The sequence below is a fragment of the Scyliorhinus torazame genome, chromosome 3 (assembly GCF_047496885.1).
Source record: "Scyliorhinus torazame isolate Kashiwa2021f chromosome 3, sScyTor2.1, whole genome shotgun sequence".
Lineage (NCBI taxonomy): Eukaryota > Metazoa > Chordata > Chondrichthyes > Carcharhiniformes > Scyliorhinidae > Scyliorhinus > Scyliorhinus torazame.
In genome coordinates, this window is record NC_092709.1 from 105,837,192 (window position 1) to 105,857,142 (window position 19,951).

Sequence of the window (19,951 nt, forward strand, 5' to 3'; positions counted from 1 at the left end):
ATCAATGGCCTCAGGACATTATCTGAGGCCCTCCCCCCGATGCTCCACCCCCGACAAGCCAAGTTCCCAACGGCGTGGGTCTCTCATGCTATTAATTGTCGGGAACTCGGCATGGCGGCTGCGGACTCAGTCCAGCGCCACCAGTCGGGGGAGAGCTGATCCATGGGCAGAGACGACTTTGGAAGGGTCTGGGGGCTCTGGTTGGGGGTGGTGAGCCTGGCCAAAGGAGAGGCACTATTTGGCAGACCGGGTCCGCACGCAGTCAGCGCCATGTTGCACGGCGCAGCCGATGCAGGCCTCCGCCGTGTGCATGCGCGGCCACGGACCCGGCAATTCGCCGGCTGTATCGGCGGCTAGAGCTGGGTGCTCTACACTGCCAGCATGCTAGCCCCCAGCCAATCGGAGGATCAGTGGTCGTTTTGTGCCAATTTGTCGGTCTTAAAACATCACCATTCCCACGCCGGCGTCAGGACATAGCCTGAAAATGGGAGAATCCAGCCCCAACAGCTTTCATTAAAGCTAGAAAAGGCTGTGAAATGGACTCCTGTTTTGAGAGCTCAGCTATAGGTGTCTGTGAAAGTGGTCGCACTCTCCAAGATGGACACCAGAGGGTAAATTGTCAGACAAACAAGTGGAGGTGGATTCCTCAATGTTTTCAACCATTGTGGTGAAAACCCTTGACAGATTTTCCAATACCTACTTCACTGCTTGTGTAGGTAAGCAGTTGTCTTTCATTGCTCCTGAGTTTCTAAAGTCCTTGGGTGGTATTCTCCGTCCAGTGACCCCGGAATCGTGAAACGCGATTGTGCGGAGAATCGCGCGTGCGCCAAAAGTTGTGGACAGCGTCAGGTGCCCGACGGAATGCCATGCTCTGGAGCCTCGATAGCTCTGGAGGGGCCATTGACTTCTCGCACATGCTACTATAGCTTCAATAGAGCAACAATATTTGGTATTGATTCACAGTCTTGTCCCTCTGCAGAGTTAATGAGTTGTCTCTTCGAAAGAAGAGTGCAAGTGTGGCCTTCTGTTTGTTGTCCGCATATTGAGAGGAAGAAGAAGCAAGAGGCAATTAGGATGGGAGGGTGTGTGGAGCATGTGGAGTGTGCAGTGAGGAAGGGACCATGAGAGAACTAAAACCATAGAACCATAAAACGGTTACGGTGCAGAAAGAGACCATTCAGCCCATCATGCCTTCGCCGGGCAAAAAAGAAACTAGTCACCATTTTAATCCCACTTTCCAGCAGCTGGTCCATAGTTGTGCAAAGGCTAACTACCTTGAAAAAATGAGGCAATTGGCAACTGTCAAGGGAGCAAAGAATAGGAGAGCGTTTGTTTGGTATGAGAATGAGCAATCATAACAGAAGGGCTGGAATTCTCCAGCCATTGGGATTCTCTATTCCCACCTGCAGCACACCCCGCCCTTGGTTTTCCCAGTGGCGTGTGGTGGCTTCAATGGGAAATACCATTGACAGCGGTGGGGTGATGGAGAATCCAGGTCAAGAGCAGAAGTAGGGGCAGGAGTAGGCCATTTGGCCTTAGGCCAGAATTTTCCAGCACCCCACAGCGGGAATTTCCCACAATGGAAGTGGCTCGCTATTGGCTGCCGGTGGGATCTTCTGGTCCCGCCGGAAGGCTATCTTGGCTTGATATACATATCTATGTTGGACTCACTTTTGAGAATTTAGTGAGACACCTGAGCTTCTAATCAGTCCCAATCAAAACTAGATTTCCATCAGTTTCTGGGAGATTGTGGCCACTAATGCTGTAAAGTCTACCTTTGAATCCATAAATGATCAAAATTCAGCAACCAGGAATGTTCAATCTGCGTCAAACTTGGAGATTTTTCAGCATTGTATGATCTTCAATTATGTCCTGACATTTACCCTGAATGTATGTGGCCATTTACTGTTTGAGAGGCTAGCGCTCCTTATATTTTAGAAGTTTGACTCCATGTACAAAATTATTGCCCAAGTTTATCTTGCCTCAATCTAATTGAGAAGAATATATATAGATGACATGGATGTTTTTTTTTCATTTACGGGATGTGGGCGTCACTGGTTAGGCCAGCATTTGTTGCCCATCCCTCGTTTCCCTTCAGAAGGTGGTGGGGAGTTGCCTTCTTGAACCGCAGTCCTTGAGGTGTAGGTATACCCACTGTGCTGTTAGGGAGGGAGTTCCAGGATTTTGCCCCAGTGAAGGAATGGCGATATATTTCCAAGTCAGGGTGGTGACTGATTGGAGGGGAACCTACAGGTGGTGAAGTTCCCAGGTATCTGCTGCTCTTGTCCTTCTAGATATTATTGGTCATGGGTTTGGAAGGTGCTGAGGATACTTCGTGAGTTACTGTAGTGCATTTTGTAAATGGTACACATGGTTGCCACTGTTCAGCGGTGGTGGAGGGAGTGAATATTTGTGGAAGGAGGAGCAATCAAGCAGGCTGCTTTGTCCTGGATGGTGTCGAGCTTCTTGAGTGTTGTTGGAGCTGCACTCATCCAGGCAAGTGGAGAGTATTCCATTACACTCCTGACTTGTGCCTTGATGGTGGACAGGTTTTGGGGGGCCAGGAGGTGAATTACTCACCGTAGGATTCCAAGCCTTTGACCTGCCCTGGTAGCCACACTATTAATATAGCTAGTCCAGTTCAGTTTCTGATCAATGGTAACCCCCAGGATTGTGGGGGATTCAGCAATGGTAATGTCGTTGAATGTCAAGGGGCGATGGTTAGAGCCACTCTTTTAGGAGATGGTCATTGCCTGATACTTGTGTGGCACAAATGTAACTTGCTGCATTTGGACATGGACTGCTTCATTATCTGAGTGTATTTGGTGAAAGCCAACATCTGTCTCATGACGCTGCATGTGACACAGCAGATTATATAGCATTCATTTATTAACTGAAAGAATTTGAAGAAGAGTAGAAAGTTCAAATTTCTTTTGGCCACGTGGAAGATTCTAGCCTCGAAATTCAGTTATGAAAATGGAATCCACCTTATTTTTGCACACTTCTGCTATCCATTTTAGTAAGGTCATTGACATTGGTGCTGAGAGCACATGGCAGAAGTATGAAGAGGAGGGAGGTTCACGACTATATTGATTTGACATGAGCAATGCCATTTCCCACCTCAATACTCCAGTTAACTCACTTCTTAACCTCACACAACATGAACTCGGCAACAGGAAGCAATCAGTGCTATTTAAAAGGATCATCAACCATTAAGTTAGCTGCTGATTGGTTTCTAATATAATTGCTGAATTTATACTCCAATATAAAGTTGGTGATTGTAGTGATCTCTGTATGTAGGAATACATGATCAGACTATGTTCGGCTAGTACAAGCAACTGAACTCAAGATGGCCACACTATTAGGACCTACAAAAAGGTTTCCCCGCTCTTTCCTAGAGGAGAATGTGTCAGGAGTGCAAAGTACAGAAGAGAGATAGCTAGAGAGAGAAGAAGTTAATATATTTCAGTATTTAGCATTATCTTATTGAATAGTTTAATCTACTGTTATTTGTTTGTTTAATAGTTTTGTATTAATTTTTTAAAACTCATGAGGTTATTTTACATTACTCATTAAATTACTTTATCATCACTGGAAGGCTACATCTATATTTCAACAACTCGGCTAGACAAAATGAATAATATATATATTACAATATCGTAATATAACAGTGATGTCTACAGGAAGTAGTGTGATATGTGGTGAAGGCCTGGTTCTGAGTTTAAAGGTTTTACGCACACCAGTAGTTCCTAGTCATGAGTGATGTCTCAACATCAGCTAAGAATCATGTGATAGACGTCGTCGTTTCACTCAGGAGATGCTCAGACATTTGCCACCCATAGCAGGCAGACCTGCAGCTTCAGAGCAGGGTGAGGACGGCATTGCCAGTGGTTAAAAGGGTGACTTTGACCTTGAATTTCACCCTGTCCAGTTCATTCCAGGCTGAAGCAGGCGACAACACCAACATCTCAACATCCACTGTTCTATAAGAGAAGTCACTGATGCTATGTATACAAAGAGAGAGGAGTGATTACCTTTCAGAGAGAAGCAGGTGGAGGGAGCACGTGGCTTTGGCAGAATAGTAGGCTTCCCTCTGATGGAGGGTGACATTAATTGCACAAATGTTGCCTTACAGGCAGCATATGTAAATTCAACTGCAAAGTATTCCGCCTTCTCAATGCATTATTCAGGTCAATGGCCGATATCCTGGCAGCAGTCATGGGGCCTTCATTCTGCAGCAGCCCACCCTATATCATCAGCACATGAGCCACCATGACAAACCAGAGGTTGACTACTGAGCATCAAAGGCTATCCACTGACCTCCTGACTTATGACTCCAGCAGGCGATCCACACATACGTGTGCAGCCATGTTGCCACATGAAATGTCATCGAGCAGACCAATGGGGTGAGACAGCAATGCTTATGTTGTCTGGAACTTTCTGGAAGAAGTATCTGCATTAGGCTCCAGAGTGTGTGTTTGATTGATTTCTTGTGATCTTCTGTATTCTGTGCAACTCTGTCAGGGCAAAGCCTTGCCACCAGGTATATGGTGAGTAGCTGAAGAAGAAGAGGAGAATCAGGAACAGGAGTAACATGAGGGAGGAGACAGTCAATACAGCACCTTTCCAGCCAGACTTTACATATCATCAGCACTTCTGACAGGGGTAGCATGGTGGCACAGTGGTTAGCACTGTTGCCTCACAGCGCTGAGGACTCGGGTTCGATCCCGGCGTTGGGTCACTGTTCTTGTGGAGTTTGCACATTCTTCCCATGTCTGCGTGGGTCTCACCCCCACAACCCAAAGGTGTGCAGGGTAGGTGGATTGGCCACGCTAAATTGCCCCTTAATTGGAAACAAAATAAATTGGGTATTTTAAATTTATTAAAAACAAGAAATGCTGTCCTTCATTCTGTTATTAACACTTACTCTGATCAAGCTTTATGTCTTTAATACTATCATTACCACTCCTTTTGCATGTGTTCCATGGCATCTTTGTCATTTTATCTCTCCAACTTGCAAACCTATCCCTGACCTTCTCTTTTGCTCCTCCCCCTCTTTTCAACAACATAAAACTCATCACATTTCTGCCTCTCTTCAATTCTAAAGAAGAGGCACGTTGGACTTGAATCGTTAACTCAGTTTCTCTCTCCAGAACTGCTGCCAGACCTGCAGAGGTTTTATTTGTTTTTATTTCAGATCTTCGGTATCCTCAATATTTTGTTTTTATTTTAAATGTCATTGGTTCTACCAATTTAATAAATATATATATTTTTTAAATTTAGATTACCCAATTATTTTTTCTCCAATTAAGGGGCAATTTAGCATGGCCAATCCACCTAACCTGCACATCTTTGGGTTGTGGGGGTGAAACCCACGCAGACACGGGGAGAATGTGCAAACTCCACACAGACAGTGACCCAGGGCCGGGATTTGATCCCGGGTCCTCAGTGCCGCAGTCCCAGTGATAACCATTGCGCCACATGCCGCCCTCTGACGTTAGTACCAATTTATAGAATCCCAACTCACCATTCGCCAACAGCCAGACTTTCCTTCCCACAATTACTGATTGATCACATCCTCTTGATGACAACTCTGATGTAAAAATCACCAGAGAAAAAACATTTAAATCCAACTTTACAATCAAGTCATTCCATCTTCTCTAGAAAAGTCAACTAATCACCCTTGTTCACTCCATTAGTGCTTGTCTTGTGGCAGCTTTTGCCTGCCTGAGTGCTCCTACACACTGCTATCCCAGAGTCTGTGACATGGCGAGTGGAAAGCTGCTGACTCTCAACGGAGGAGACTGCAGATGGCCTTGCAGGATGACCTTGAGAAACTCCGGGCGAGAAGATCTGCACGACCTCTGTACGGGTGGCACCAGCCAGGGATCACTGGCAGGCTGTCAGCAGTGGGAACATGAAAGCAGTCATGATGAAACAGGGCAGCAGGATCTTGCCCCATAGAGTCACTGACATGCCCATAGGGAAGCACCTCAGCAATCCTAGTAAAGTGTAAAGCCGCCAAAGTCCCAGGTGACCATAGGCTTCAAAGGGGAGAGTTAACTTGTGGCGGTTTAACTTGAGGATCACCGCACCTCAGGTGATGGGCATGATTGAGAAGGCAGGCCTTCATGAATAACCTCAGTCAGTACGGGAATTAAACCCGTGCTGCTGGCCTTGTTCTGCATCACAAACCAGCAGTCTAGCCAAGTGAGCTAAACCAGCCCCCAGCAATCCCAGTAATCCATTTCTGGACAGCAATGAGATCCTGCAAGCTCCTATCATGGCAACAGTGTGAACTTGCATGTCCTCAGTATGTGACACTCAAATATTGGATAGCTTCTGTCTGTACTGCAATGGAAACTGAGAAATAAGCCATCAGATTCTGTATCATGGTTGGGTCCACAATTATGCCAATAGATCACGGCGCTAAAGTCCCAGGTTCGATCCCGGCTCTGGGTCACTGTCCGTGTGGAGTTTGCACATTCTCCCCGTGTTTGTGCGGGTTTCGCCCCCACAACCCAAAGATGTGCAGGCTAGGTGAATTGGCCACGCGAAAATTGCCCCTTAATTGGAAAAATGAATTGGGTACTTTAAATTTCTAAAAAAAAAAAATGTGCCAATAGAATTGGTCACCACTTCCACACTGGAAACAACGGTCTCCAAGCTCTGTGTTAAGCTGTGAGTTAGTTGATGCTGGTCTCTTAGACAGTGACCAAAGACAGGCTATTGAGTTGGACGAGCAGCCATGAACGAGACAAATGGCAGAGCAGGCACTGCATCCAGGCCCTAAACTGTTGGCATTGGCCATAATGACAACTGCCCCCATTCCCTTCACACTGTCTGTCTGGAAGGCCAATGATCCTGTGTGGATAGAGGATCCTTCTCCTGCCCACCTCCATCACAATGCCACAAGTACTGTGTAGGAGAAGCTTGGAGCCCGCCCTGTTGTGCCATAGTCACTTTTCTTGCGGATTTGAAATTCTCCCACAGCCATTAGAGCTCCAGCTCTGAGAGATTATAAACAGAAAAGCCTGGAAATACTCTGCAGCTAAGCAACATCTCTGGCGAGAGAAATGGAGTTAACATTTCAAGTTATGAACTGTTATCAAAGGTGCAAGGTAACTTTAAGTAGGGCAGGCTAGCTTGAACTCGTGCTACCTTCTCATGATTTTGTGCTCAGGCATGCTGCCACTCAACAGGATACTTAGTGCTGGCTGCATGCCGCACTTACGTAAATGAGTAGACAGCAGGAAATGTGTTTGCTGCCCTGCACTGGAAGCAAAAGGCATGGGTTAGCTGTGCATTGTGATTCCCCTGCCTGTTTTCAGGCCTATCGAATTTCATGGCCTCTATGTTGCAACTTATCAACAATTTCCAGAATGAACTCCTCATAGACTTTGGTGATGAAGTACACATGAGAAGCCTCTATACAATCCAGAAGCTTGTTTCCACAGGTTCTTGGCTGACAGGGTTCTGATACTGTGGAACACAATCTGGGAGCAGATGAAAGCTGAGGCACTAAGTTTTTGATGGTAGTTACAAGAAAAATTTACTTAATTGCCTATAAATATTGCAGTAAGGAAATTAAAAGCTTCAGAAACTAAAGTTAACTTGATTTGCACCTTATAGAGATTGTTGATGTGGAACACCTCTCCAGATAAGTGAATAAAACATAAATAAAAGGCAGTGGTTATTTAAAAGCAGATACCGGAACATTTTACTGCCTGAAGCATTCATTATCATTGAAGGGAGTTCATAACTTCAAATTGTCCAAGGACATCAACAAACTATGTCAAACTATGACAAGAACTAAAGTGTTACAAGTGTATAGAACTATCTTCTGATAGAAAAGTCGTTTGTATAATATTCTGTTTTTTAACTGATTCCTTGTTCTGTTATAAAATTGCAATGTTAATGACGTGATACTTCCCAGCATAATCGTCAAATTGAAAATAGATAGCCATGATCGTACATAATGCACCAACGCTTAAAATTTAAAATCAAATGCCAGACATTTTTCCATAAATATTATTTAATTTCAATATTTTTGCTGTTTTACACATCCATGTGCAAATTACCTTTTAAAAGTTAAAGCGTCTGATTGTTTGCCATATGGAAATTGCAGGGAAATATTAACAAGCTTACAGGAACAATATGGAAAAATGTTAAAGCCTCCACAGGAAGACATTTTAAAAGGAGCACTGTAGAAAATTTGATTGCCATTCTATTGTGTCTAACTACATTAGCATCTGAGATTGTTATTTTCCCTCAGAAACACAGTTGCAATATCATCAACTGTTGAATCAATGTGATAAGGAGGCACCATATAACTGGTCAAATCTTCCAGCCTCTGGATCATTGGAGACCAGACATACAATGGAAGATACGGGTCAGGACCCTGTGGAAGTCCGTCCACACTGACCAATGCAGGAAATGCTCAGGAAGTTTCAATGGGCAATCCCTTTGCTCCCCAGGGACCCTCTGTGTTAGCTAAGGGACTTTGGATAGTTCCATGGTTCTTATTGTCGTGTTGGGTGTTCCGATACACAAATGATCCAACACGGTTGTAGATGGTACAACTCTGTTTTATTATCTTAAACAATAACAACTAATAACTGCTGGCTGAGGTTCGTGCTTCACCAGCTAACCTGTGGACCCAGCCCTTTCACTGTCTTGGTGAGGCACTCAGCACATGGTGTATGTCTGAGTGGCACGCTGTGAGCTCTGTGCTCGGAGCTATCTCCTGGTAGAATGAGCGGGAACTGTGGTGTTCCCTGTTTTATAGTGCATGTGCTCTCACTGCTGATTGGCTGCGATGTTGTGTGTGTGTTGGATGGTCCAACTACCTGTCTATCAGTGTGTGTGTGATTGCACCATGATATGCTAATGTGGATATCATGACACTTACCTGACCTAGTAAATGATAAACAGAAAAACTCACCCCTACATTGCCCTGTGACCAACTTTCCCCGTTACCCCCGAACCCCCAACAAATCCATCTGACCTCAATTAAACTCCGATCCGATCTGATTACCCCTCTCACTTGACTACCCTTCCCAACCAAATGACTACCCCCCAAACTGATTACTCCCTGACCCATCTACCAAGTCATCTGCCTACTCACCCCACCAACTCACCACGTACCAACTTAACCTCCTGCCCCACTTACCCAGTTACCCTCCTACGCACTTACCCACCTACTCCCTCACCCATTCACTTATCTGTTCATTCACGCTGAAAGACTGGACCTTTAAACTTACCATACGGCAGCTAGTGCTGGAATAACGGACGTGACCTGACTTCCGCTGACTCCACTCCGACAGAGTCCTTCGAGTGATGTTGCGCTGCACACATCCGTGAAAGCAGGGATCAGAAGTTCCCAGAAGAAATACACAGCAGTGTCAAGTCGGGAATTTCAGAGCGCAGTGGCAATCTGACTATCATCGTTTTTGCCCGGAAGATTTCAGCCATTATTCCATGAATGACAGTGGAATAATGTGTAATGTCACCACTTGTCAAAGCATGTCAGTTGCAGGTTTCAGCTACCTGTTACTATTTATCTTGATAGCTCCGAATGCTCACAGAAAGTAAAATTCAATAGGGGAATGATTCCTGACTCTCCAATAAGGTGCATTGGATCTCCTGGGAGAAATTAATATTGGGCCTAGGAACATTGGAAAATTAAGTTAACTCAACTTTTTTTAAGAGGCTGGATTTTCCTTCCATTCAAATTCATGTCCTAAAGATGACTGAACATAAAGTGAAAATGAGTGAAAGCCGGTCCAGTTGGAGGTACTCATCTAAAGTTCAGGCCGAAGCTCCTATTTTAAAAACTTTTTCACAGGATGTGGGCATTGATGTCTAGGCCAAAGTTTATTGCCCATCCTGGTAGCAGCAAAAGAAAGAGAACTTCACTCTACACTGAACCATGCTCTACCTGGCATGGTTGTACTTAATTGGCACCAGCACTGGGTACCCAAGTTTGCAGTAATTGGGCAGGTGATAGGCACCCAGTTGCATGCTTAATGCCAGCAGTGACACTCCTGAACCATTTTGGTCACTGGGCCTCATCAAAATATGTCAGAAAACAACAGTCAAATGTATTGTGGCATTGTCTGATTTAATCAAATGATTTATTTTTCAAGCGTCAAAAGATTACCTTCATAAAACTCAGCATTTGGCCTAAACTCAGATCAGAGTAAGTTGTGGGACTTTTCATATTTCCATCTAATAGACTAAATTTTGGCACATAGTTAATTAAAACCTCAATACAAGAACCTGCAGTACCTGTTACTCCTGTAGGTGATGCTGTGTTAAGTCTTTTGAATTTTAAATATGTCAGGCTGTACGAGACAAAATAGCTAATACTTTATACTGATAACATATTATGCTTTGAATTCACAATCTGGCCAATGACTTGCCATCAATTTCTCAAAATAATTATTTGTTACCCTTCACCTTTTTCTCGAAAATTCAAAATAAGGATTCAAAATTTAAAGTTACTTATTTCACTCTGACATTAAATTTTCTCATTGAGTTATATTCTATTACTTTTGGTGTTTTCATTGATTTTGTACTCGTAGGCCTGAAAATTTCTCAAAGCCTTCCCTAAAACATAAATTGCTCGGAGCTTTGATTCTGTGAGGTGAAGTTGAAATGTGGCTAATTTTCAATGATGCATCAATACTGTTCAGTCAGCTTTTAGAAAGAGTATGAATCCAGGTCCTTAACTTCTACCACTCAGTAGCTTTTCTTCAAATCATTTTGAAAACACATGATGCAGTTCAAAAGCTTACTTAAGATAAAAGTTATACTGAGTGTTTTATTTTTGAAACAGTAACTGTGAACAAGATGCAATGAGGAAAAAAAATGGGTGTCTTCTTTATGAAGCTTTTATCGTGTTTTGTGTCCGATAAACTTCAGAATGTGCCTTAGGCCTGAGAAGAAGAGAGAGATTCTTCATGTTGCTGGTCAAATGTAATCTGTACAATTTTCTAGGGTTAGTGGTCGGTACTAACAACATAGGTAGAAAGAAGGATAAGGTCCTGCAGGCAGCTTTATGGAGCTGGAAAAGTGGCTAGCAAGCAGGGCCTCAAAGGTAGTAATATCTAGATGCCATGTGCCAGAGAGAATAGAAATAGGAGTATAGAACAGATGATTGTGTGGCTGGAGAGATGTTGCAGGAAGGAGGACAATAAATTAGTGTGACATTGGGACTAGTTCTGGTGGAGGTGGGATCTGTACAGGCCAGACATGTTACACCTCCATAGGGCTGTGCCTCCTTCCATGGTGGTTTGCTAGTTTTTGTTTTCTTTATTATTTCATGTGATGTGGGTGTCACTGGCAAAGCCAGCATTTGTTACCCATCCCTAATTGTCTTTGAACTGAACATTTCAGAGGACTGTTAAGAGTCACATGAAGGCCAGGCTAAAGACAGCAGATTTCCTTCCCCAAGGACATTGGGGAATCAAATGGGTCTTCAGAACAATCAATGATAGTTGAATGCTCACCATTATTGAGACTAGCTTTTTATATTCCAGATTTATTAATTGAATTTAAATTCCACCAGCTGCCATGGTGGGATTTGAACCTATGTCCCCAGAGCAACAGCCTGACCTCTGGATTATTCATTCAGTGACATTACCACGATACCACCATCTCTTGCGCCCAGGGATATTTTAAACCAACTTGACAAGGGGACAGGAACCAGGATGTAACAAAAGAAAGGAAAACCAGGTGCGTAAAGGATTGGAAGAAACAGACATCACTAGAGTGAGAAAGAGTCAGACATAAGTGAGAATGCAACAAATTAGGTATACAGTTGCGTGCATGTGAATGCATATTGTGTTTAAATAAGATTGGCATACTACAGATAGACACTAGGGATTATGATGAGGTGATAACAAAGAATGGCTCAATGAGGGTAAGACCAGGTCCTAAAGATCCCTGGACACAGGGTGTTCAGGAAAGATAGGGAAGGCAGGAAAGAAAGGAGGAGGGGTGGCAGTCTAGTTTAAGCATAATATTGCAATGCTGTAAGAGAGGGGGCTGGATTGTCTGATTTTGAGGCTATGTCCCCACGCCGGCGTAGGAACGGTGGCGTTTTACAACAAAAATAGGTTTGTAAACCGATCCTCCGTTTGGCTGGGAGCTAGCAGCCGAGCAGCGTACAGCACCCAGCTCTAGCTGCCGATACAGCCCAGAGAATTTCCGGGTCCATGGCCGTGCATGCACACAGTGGCGGCCTGCAGCGGCCGCACCATGCTACATGGCGCCGGCTGCTCGCGGACCAGGTCCGCGAAATAGTGCCGCCCTTTGGCTGGCTCGTGCGCTCTTGACCACCCCCCCCACAGTGCTCCCGGCCCCTGATAAAGTCCCCTCCCCAATTGTGGCGGCGCAGGATTGAGTCCGCAGCTGCCACGCCGAGTTCCCGACGGATGAGACCATGAGAGACCTACGCCATCGGGAACCTGGCCGGTCAGGGGCGGAGCATCGGGGAGCGGGCCTCAGGCAATGTCCTGAAGCTGTCGATACATCGCGCGGTGTACTCCTAGAGTATGCCACTTTGGAGGGGGCGGAACATCACGAAAGCGGCACCACTCCCGATTTCGTCGGGAACTGTGATTCTCTGGCCGATTGCCGAACGCGATTTTGGTGTCGGCGACCGGAGAATCCAGCCCAGGATATCCTAGAGAGGTGAAGCACAGAATCTATTTGCTTAGAGATAAGAAACAGAGGTAGCATTACATTATTGGGAGCATTCTATAGGCCATCGTCTAGTGGGAAACATGTAGAGAGACAAATATGCAAGTAAATTACAGAAGTCTGCAAAAGCTATGGAATCATTGTTTGGGGGGACTTAATTATCTTAATATAAATTGGGATAGTAATAGTCTAAGTGACAAAGAGGGGGAAGAGTTGCTGAAATGTGATCAGGAGAATTTACTTGATCAGTATTTTCTTGCCCAACGAGGAAAGAGGCATTGCTGGATATTGTTCTATGGAATGAGATGGGTCAGGCAGTGATCATAGTATCATAAGGTTTGTTACCTATGAAAAGGACATGGAGCAATCCAAAATAAAAATAATTATCTGTGGTGTGGCCAATTTCAATGGGGTGAGAACAGATCTAGCCCAGTTAAACTGGAATCAAAGATTGGCAGGCAAAACTATAATGGAACTTTAATGTCTTTAAAGAGGAGATGATTCAGATAGAGGTGACGTACATTCCCATGAGGGAGAAAGGTAGAACAATCAAAATCAGAACTCCCTGGTTGACAAAATATGTAAGAAAATGTGAAGTTATGCACAATGGTAGAGCGACTAAGGAAGCTGAATATTATTTAAATGGAGAAAGACTGCAGAAAGCTGCAGCACAGAGGAATTTGGGGGTCCTCATGCATAAATCACAAAAAGCTAGCATGCAAGTTCAGCAGGTATTTGGGGAGGCAAATGGAATGTTGGCCTTTATTTCAAAGAGAATAGAGTGTAAAAATAGGGAAGTCCTGCTAAAACTGTACAAGACACTAGTTAGATCACACCTGGTGTACTGTGAACAGTTTTGGTCTCCTTATTGAAAGAAAGATATACTGACATTGGAGGCAGTCCAGAGAAGGTTTGTTAGGTTGATTCCGGTTATGGAGGGATTTTCTTATGAGGAACTGTTGAGTAGATTGGGCCTCTTCTCAACGAAGCTTAGAAGAATGAGAGGTGACCTTATTGAGACATCTAGGATTCTCAGGGGGCTTGACAGGGTAGATGCTGAGAGGATGTTTCCTCTCATGGGAGAGTCTAGGACCAGAGGGCATAATCAAAGAGTAAGGGATTGCCCTTTTAAGACAGAGATGAGGAGGAATTTCTTCCCTCAGAGGGTAGTGAATCTGTGGAATTCTTTACTGCAGAGGGCTGTTAAGGCTGGGTTGTTAAGTATGTTCGATGCTGAGGTAGACAGATTTTCAATCAGTCAGAGAATCAAGGGTTATGGGGATAAGCAGGATAAGAAAGTTGAGTTGAGGATTATATCAGGTCAGCTGCGATCTCATTGAATGGCCACTTCTGCTCCGACTGCTTATGGTGACCAATTACATACCAAAAAGGTGAATTACAGTATGGAAGCAGAGGTACTAAGTGGGTACTTTGCACCTGTCTTTACCAAACGGAAAGGGGATCAGGGGTTATGGGGAGAAGGCAGGCGAATGGGGATGAGAAAATATCAGCCATGATTGAATGGCGGAGTAGACTCGTTGGGCCGAGTGGCCTAATTCTGCTCCTATGTCTTATGGTCTTATGGAAAGATTCTGCCAAAGTCAAATTGAAAGAAGAGGTGGTTGAGACAACGGATGCATTAGGGTTAGAGTTGGCAGCACCTTTTCCTGTCAATATCACTCTCCACTTCCCACCCAAAAGGACAAAAAAAAATGAGCATAAAGAGAAACATCAAATTAAGGGGTAAGAAATAGAGAAGCAGAAATGAAAGTGAAGAGATCCAGAGCAACAGCAATATAAAATACATGAGAGAAAGCAATCACTATAAGCGCTACGCGCAACGCCGTGGGAGATTGACTGTATTGGACTTTATTGCTAGTCTAAAGATCGCGGTCTTTTAAATGCACTTAATTTCTGTAATGGCATATTGCGTTATGCAACTAAAAAAAAGAGGAGGGAGTGGATCACTGAGGGTTTACAATGATATTTCCATTGGTTATATGTGGTGGCTACCCCTTCAGCTCAGTCCAGTGCAGTGTAAATACAAACAACCTGACGTCAGGACGGCAGCAGAAACAGCAGCAGCGAAGCCTGCATGTGAGTGAGTGAGTGAGTGCCAACGTCTGAGCGTCTCAGCAACATTGCAATAGAGCCGGGCAAATTGGCAATGGACAGAAAGTTTCCCCTCTCTGACGACTCGGTTTTTATTTTGTTTCGCGCGAACCTGGACGTTTGACTGGCGAGCGGGAATAAATTCAGAGGACACGTAAAACCAGTTCGTCCGGGAACAGAACCGCCAACTGCGTGGATTGAAGTGATTTGATCTTGTACTGTCGTCATAAGAGAGAGAGAAAAAAATAAAACAGCGTTGCACCTTGAGGATCTTGGAGAGTTTAATCTTCTTTTCTTGCTATACCGACCTCCGACCTCATATCGCAATGAGTTGGATGTGAAGGTTCGTGCAATATTTATATATATATATATCTGCATACATTTATGTTTGAAATGGGCATTAGGCCAGAATAGCCATGGTTTCGCGGTTCATTAACTTGTGTGCGACTGACAAACCCTGATGATCTGTCTGCAACCATTACAAAACCTTTGAAAAGTCAGCCTGTCACTGAGGCGTTGCGCAGATTGACCTTTCCCTCTAGAAATAGATTTAAATGTAGGCTGAAGATCGCCGCCTCTCTCCGACACCATTAACTCCGGTTTCCTTCCACTAAAATCTGCAAACGCCAAGTTCAACTTTTCTCCAGTAACGATTTAGGGAGCAAAAGTGGCCGGGGGGGGGGGGGAAGAAGAGGTTAAAGAGACAGCTTCCTTCACACAAAAAAAAACGGCGCAGGTTCCCAGACATTTCACGTCGATTTATCGAAAGGGTTTGCACGAAAATGGTGGTCTTCATTTAAAGCAAGCGTGTGTAAAAAAAAAAAGACTGAACTAAAACCTTCCACCGACCGAAGGACAAAATCGTTCGCGTTTTTCAACATTGCGTCACCCGGGTGGAGTTCTTGCAAGCTTGTCCCCCCCTCCCCCTTTTTTTTTTCCAGTTGCAGCAACGTTATTTATTGAAGTGGGCTGCAGGTGGCTGCGGCCACATTTGTCAGGGACGGTGAGGTGATCCCCGGGGGGGGTGTTTGCAGCTGCGCCGGGTGGCAGTTGGGGGCGAGCGGGCAGCGCCCGGGGAAGTTGGCTCGGGGCTCCGCGCGCGCGCGCGCGCACCCCAGCCGCTCTCCGCTGCCGAGCTCCGTCTGCAACTCGCTGCAGCTGGCGGCTGGAGTGACGGCTCGGCCGGCCAACAGCAGGGCTGGCGACGCCCCCTCGCGCGCAGACATTAAAGGGACAGGCCTGTCAAGCCTGGGGCCAGTCAACGCTTGCCGGTGGGCGGGAGCTATGCCAAGTCTCTCCACTCAGCGAGGGGATAGGGGGAGCGCACCTCCCAATCATTCCGTTCTCACCCCTCCCCTTTCTGGTGGAAAATAACGCGCTCACACACACATATATATGTAATGTATATATTAAAGAGCCACATCATGTGTACATGTTTCATCTTTGATCTCAATGTCTCCGCGCTCGTCAACTAAAAAGCTTTCAAACATAGTCGCCAGCGGGGGTAAGTCGCAGGAAACACGGCTGAAAAAAAGGCACCGTTGGCAGTTTAATTAATGTTTTGCATTATTATTGACAAGAAGACTGAACTTGTAATTGAAGCTGCAAGCGTCGTCAGGTAAACACCGAGGCAGTGGGAAGGGTGAGCAGTAAAACCCGAGCGGCCGGGATGCTGGAAGGTGGGGTGACTGTCTCGAGCAGACAAATTCAGCACCAACTGGTCAAGAATGGAGCAGTCAGGCAGGCAGATCGAGGCGGATTTAGCGACAGGCGTGCTGCGGGTATGTGTGGTGATCTGGTGGTGCGGCTCCGCTGATTGTAAACCCAGAAGCCAGGGGGATCGTTGAAAACAAAACTGGGGTTCCGAGAGGAAGGAGAGCGAGAGGAATACTCGGGGATCCGGTCTAAAATCCGCTGGAAACAAGAGAGATTGAGGGGGGGGGGGTCCATCCATCCATCCATCCATCCATTCGGCACAAATGTTTATGTTGGATGCACCTGACGCACTCCGTATTGTCGAGTTATTCATAAACTTTGAGCGAGAATAGGAGAAAGTTGCATAATTCGGAATATAGGATTTAGCAAGTTATTGGTTTTGATAAATCTGTCCTAATGTTTAATGATCTTTTGCCATTGATCCCACAATTTTGTTTGCAATCGAAGTGTATTGTACGATGCGAGTTTAAAAGTTCACACACAACATAGAATCTTTTTTCTCTCAGTAACTTCTTTTGCAAAACAGCTTTTGCCTTCACTGGTTGCATTGTTCAGCTGCATTAAGAAAACAATATAATCACAACCAATTGCTCACAACTTGTTTGTTAATAGAGAATACATGCACAGCACCTTTCCATATAACCCTTGTTAATAACGCACCCTTGTATGCATCTGAAAGGTATCATTGCACAGAGAGTCTACTGTGTAGTGTTCTAAGTTCTCTGAAATAGGTAGGGACATAAGTATATATTTAATTTGGAATATCTTAGTGTGTTTGTAGGTAATGCAAATTGAAAGTTTATTTTCTGAACTATTTATTATTCTTGCACTGACATAATATTATATCTGTTTGAAATGGAAGAGAATGTATTATTTTTAAAACAATTTTAATTTTCTTTTAGGTGTATTAAAGAAACAGCAATGGAAACCAAAGGATATATTGACTACCCTGAAGTAATGAATATTGGAAGACAGTGGAGTCTAAACAAATCTACATCGAATGTGATGAGAGATGAGATTGGTGGCTGTGACAGCAATGCAATGGCTATTCTCAACGTTAGTTGCATACCTCCAGTTGCAAAGAATCGAGATGGAGAGAGGAGTCAGGAGTTCTCTCCCATCCTTCAGCATCAGCCTCCTTATCACGTGCAACACCAAGATCAGCACCTTGGGTTTCTTGCTTCGGATCCAAAGTGCAGCCTAGGAGCTGCTTTAGAATTGTCAAAGACTGTTGCTGAGTCTATGGGTTTGTATATGAATTCGGCAAAAGAAATGGGGAGCGAGTTTAACTACAGTATGCAACCAGAACAAATGGAGGGAAGGTCTAGCAATATTACAGAAATTGGTGGACAAGAAGTAAACCTTCAGGAGGAGAAGGTTAATGCTATCATATCACACCGAGGGATGAGACGATGTTCTTCATCCTCCAGCCCTGGAAGAAATAGTCATGGTTCATGCATCTCCAGTCCTGTAAATTTCAATAATTTAGGCTGTTCAGTGTCAAGTCCTAATAATATTAACTCTTGTGTCCCTAGTCCTGCTAAAATAAATTACTTAGCTCTATCTAGTCCTGACACTGTTAGCAATATGAGATCTTCCATCTCTAGTCCTGATAATAATTTGAGTACTTCTGCCACTAGCCCAAGTGATATTCATTGTGCTATCTCCAGTCCTACAAAGATAAATAGCCTAGGTATGTCTAGTCCTAATAATATGAACAGTTTGGGTTCTTCCATCTCTAGTCCTGCCAATATCAGTAACCTGCACTCTTCAGTCTCCAGTCCGAATAACATGAGCTCTCCTCTTTCTACTCCTAGTAATCTTGCTTCTCCTCTTTCTGTATCTGCTAATAATAACATTTTGTCTAGCCCCAACAATAACGGCATGGCCTCTTCTGTCTCCAGTCCTGCTGTAAATAACCTGCGCTTTTCCAACTCTAGCCCAGCTGCTGAGACAAGAATGATCGTCAATCCCCACCAGAACCCAAGAGCAAGAATTCAAAAGCAGGTGGAAATTAAAGTATTTAAGGATGAGAAAATAAAAAGTGAATGCTTGGAGACAGGGTCAATTAATAATGTCAATCCTGTTCAGTTTATGAAAACTGAAGTAGACAGTGATTTTGGTGGACCCTGTTTCCAAAGTAGGGGTAGCTCAGACCCATCTAATGTAATGTTCTCAACACCTCTAAAATGTGAGATGAATGAAACTGCTTGTCTGAACGCAATGTATACTGCTCAAGTTTCAGAAAATCCCTTTTCAGAAATTGCACATCAGTTGATTGAGGCGAAGACAAGTTATGGAGACACATTTGACCTTTATGGTATTCTGGGGATACCTACATCCTCCTCTAATTCTAGTTATGAACATGATGCTTATTTGCAACCCAACCCAACAACAGTGATCAAACAGGAGCCAAATGACGAAGGCTACTGCCAAGCCACCTGTTCACCTCCATCCACTATTGTAGGTGTTAACTCAACTGGACAATCCTTTCACTACAGAATTGGAGCCAGTGGCACAATTTCTGTGCCCTGCCCTTTTATGAGAGATCAGAGAAATCAGCTTTTAAATTTAATTACTCCTGTGTGCACTGTGCTTGGATCTTGGAAATCACACCCCATCACACCACAGAGCTCCATATCTCCTGGGAGAAGTGATGGCTACCCATTACAAGGATACATTCCTGAGAAAATGGCACGGTGAGTTCTACAACAGTTCTTGCATCTTAAAGTATTTTGTTGAATTAATTCAAACTTTTGTTAATCTATACCTTGGAAATAGAGACGTCATATTGATTATTATTGAGATAGCCAGCTAAAAAATGAGATACTAAGTATAATGCAGAAAATTCCAGATATTTTATCTTATACATGCCTTTGTATTTTTGATTATGATGAAGTCTGGTGTATGCCAATATGTAAATACGAGAGGACGATTGCCAATACTGGAAAATTACTGCAGTAACCAGTGTTTAAGCTATTATACCATTAGTTGGTTTGAACATTTTGAGATCCCTGGCATCCCTTTTGTGGAAACTGGAGACTTCTGCAGCTCAACGTTTTGCTTTGGTAGTGATGAAAGGTTCTGGTCAAGTCGGTATTTTGATCCATGCTGAACAAAGCTCCTTTGGTGATTTCTATGGTGCTGGGGAAATTTTGAATGGCTATGCGAAGGAGTGTGAAATGATGTACAGATACTAAATATTTAACCATAATACGGTGATAAAAACTGGAGGCATTGTGGTCCCTGCATGTGAATTTATATATCTTCAGGTTAAACATTGCCATATAAATTCAGTTAGACATTGCAGCAAGTTGTATATCCATTTTGTTTGTTTCAAAATGCTTGAACTATTAAATGCTTTTGGGATGGTCGCAATAGATGAATGGAAAAAACCTAAAACAACTAAATAATT

At 44.1% G+C, this 19,951-nt stretch overlaps 1 protein-coding gene across 3 annotated transcripts in view; it reads left to right on the top strand.

Annotated features, from left to right (window-relative positions):
- The first annotated feature begins 14,779 nt into the window (after positions 1 to 14,779).
- nr3c2 (nuclear receptor subfamily 3, group C, member 2) overlaps positions 14,780 to 19,951 on the top strand; it is a 513,177-nt gene continuing 508,005 nt past the window's right edge. Inside the window, exons 1-2 of one of the 3 annotated variants that reach the window (XM_072496087.1) lie at positions 14,780 to 15,163; positions 17,439 to 19,235. In XM_072496087.1, coding sequence (XP_072352188.1) covers positions 17,458 to 19,235 — 1,778 coding nt within the window. In that variant the 5' untranslated portion in view covers positions 14,780 to 15,163; positions 17,439 to 17,457. Of the gene's footprint in view, positions 15,164 to 16,213; positions 16,439 to 17,438; positions 19,236 to 19,951 lie in introns of those variants that run through there. The other 2 variants (XM_072496088.1, XM_072496086.1) reach the window with 2 other exon arrangements.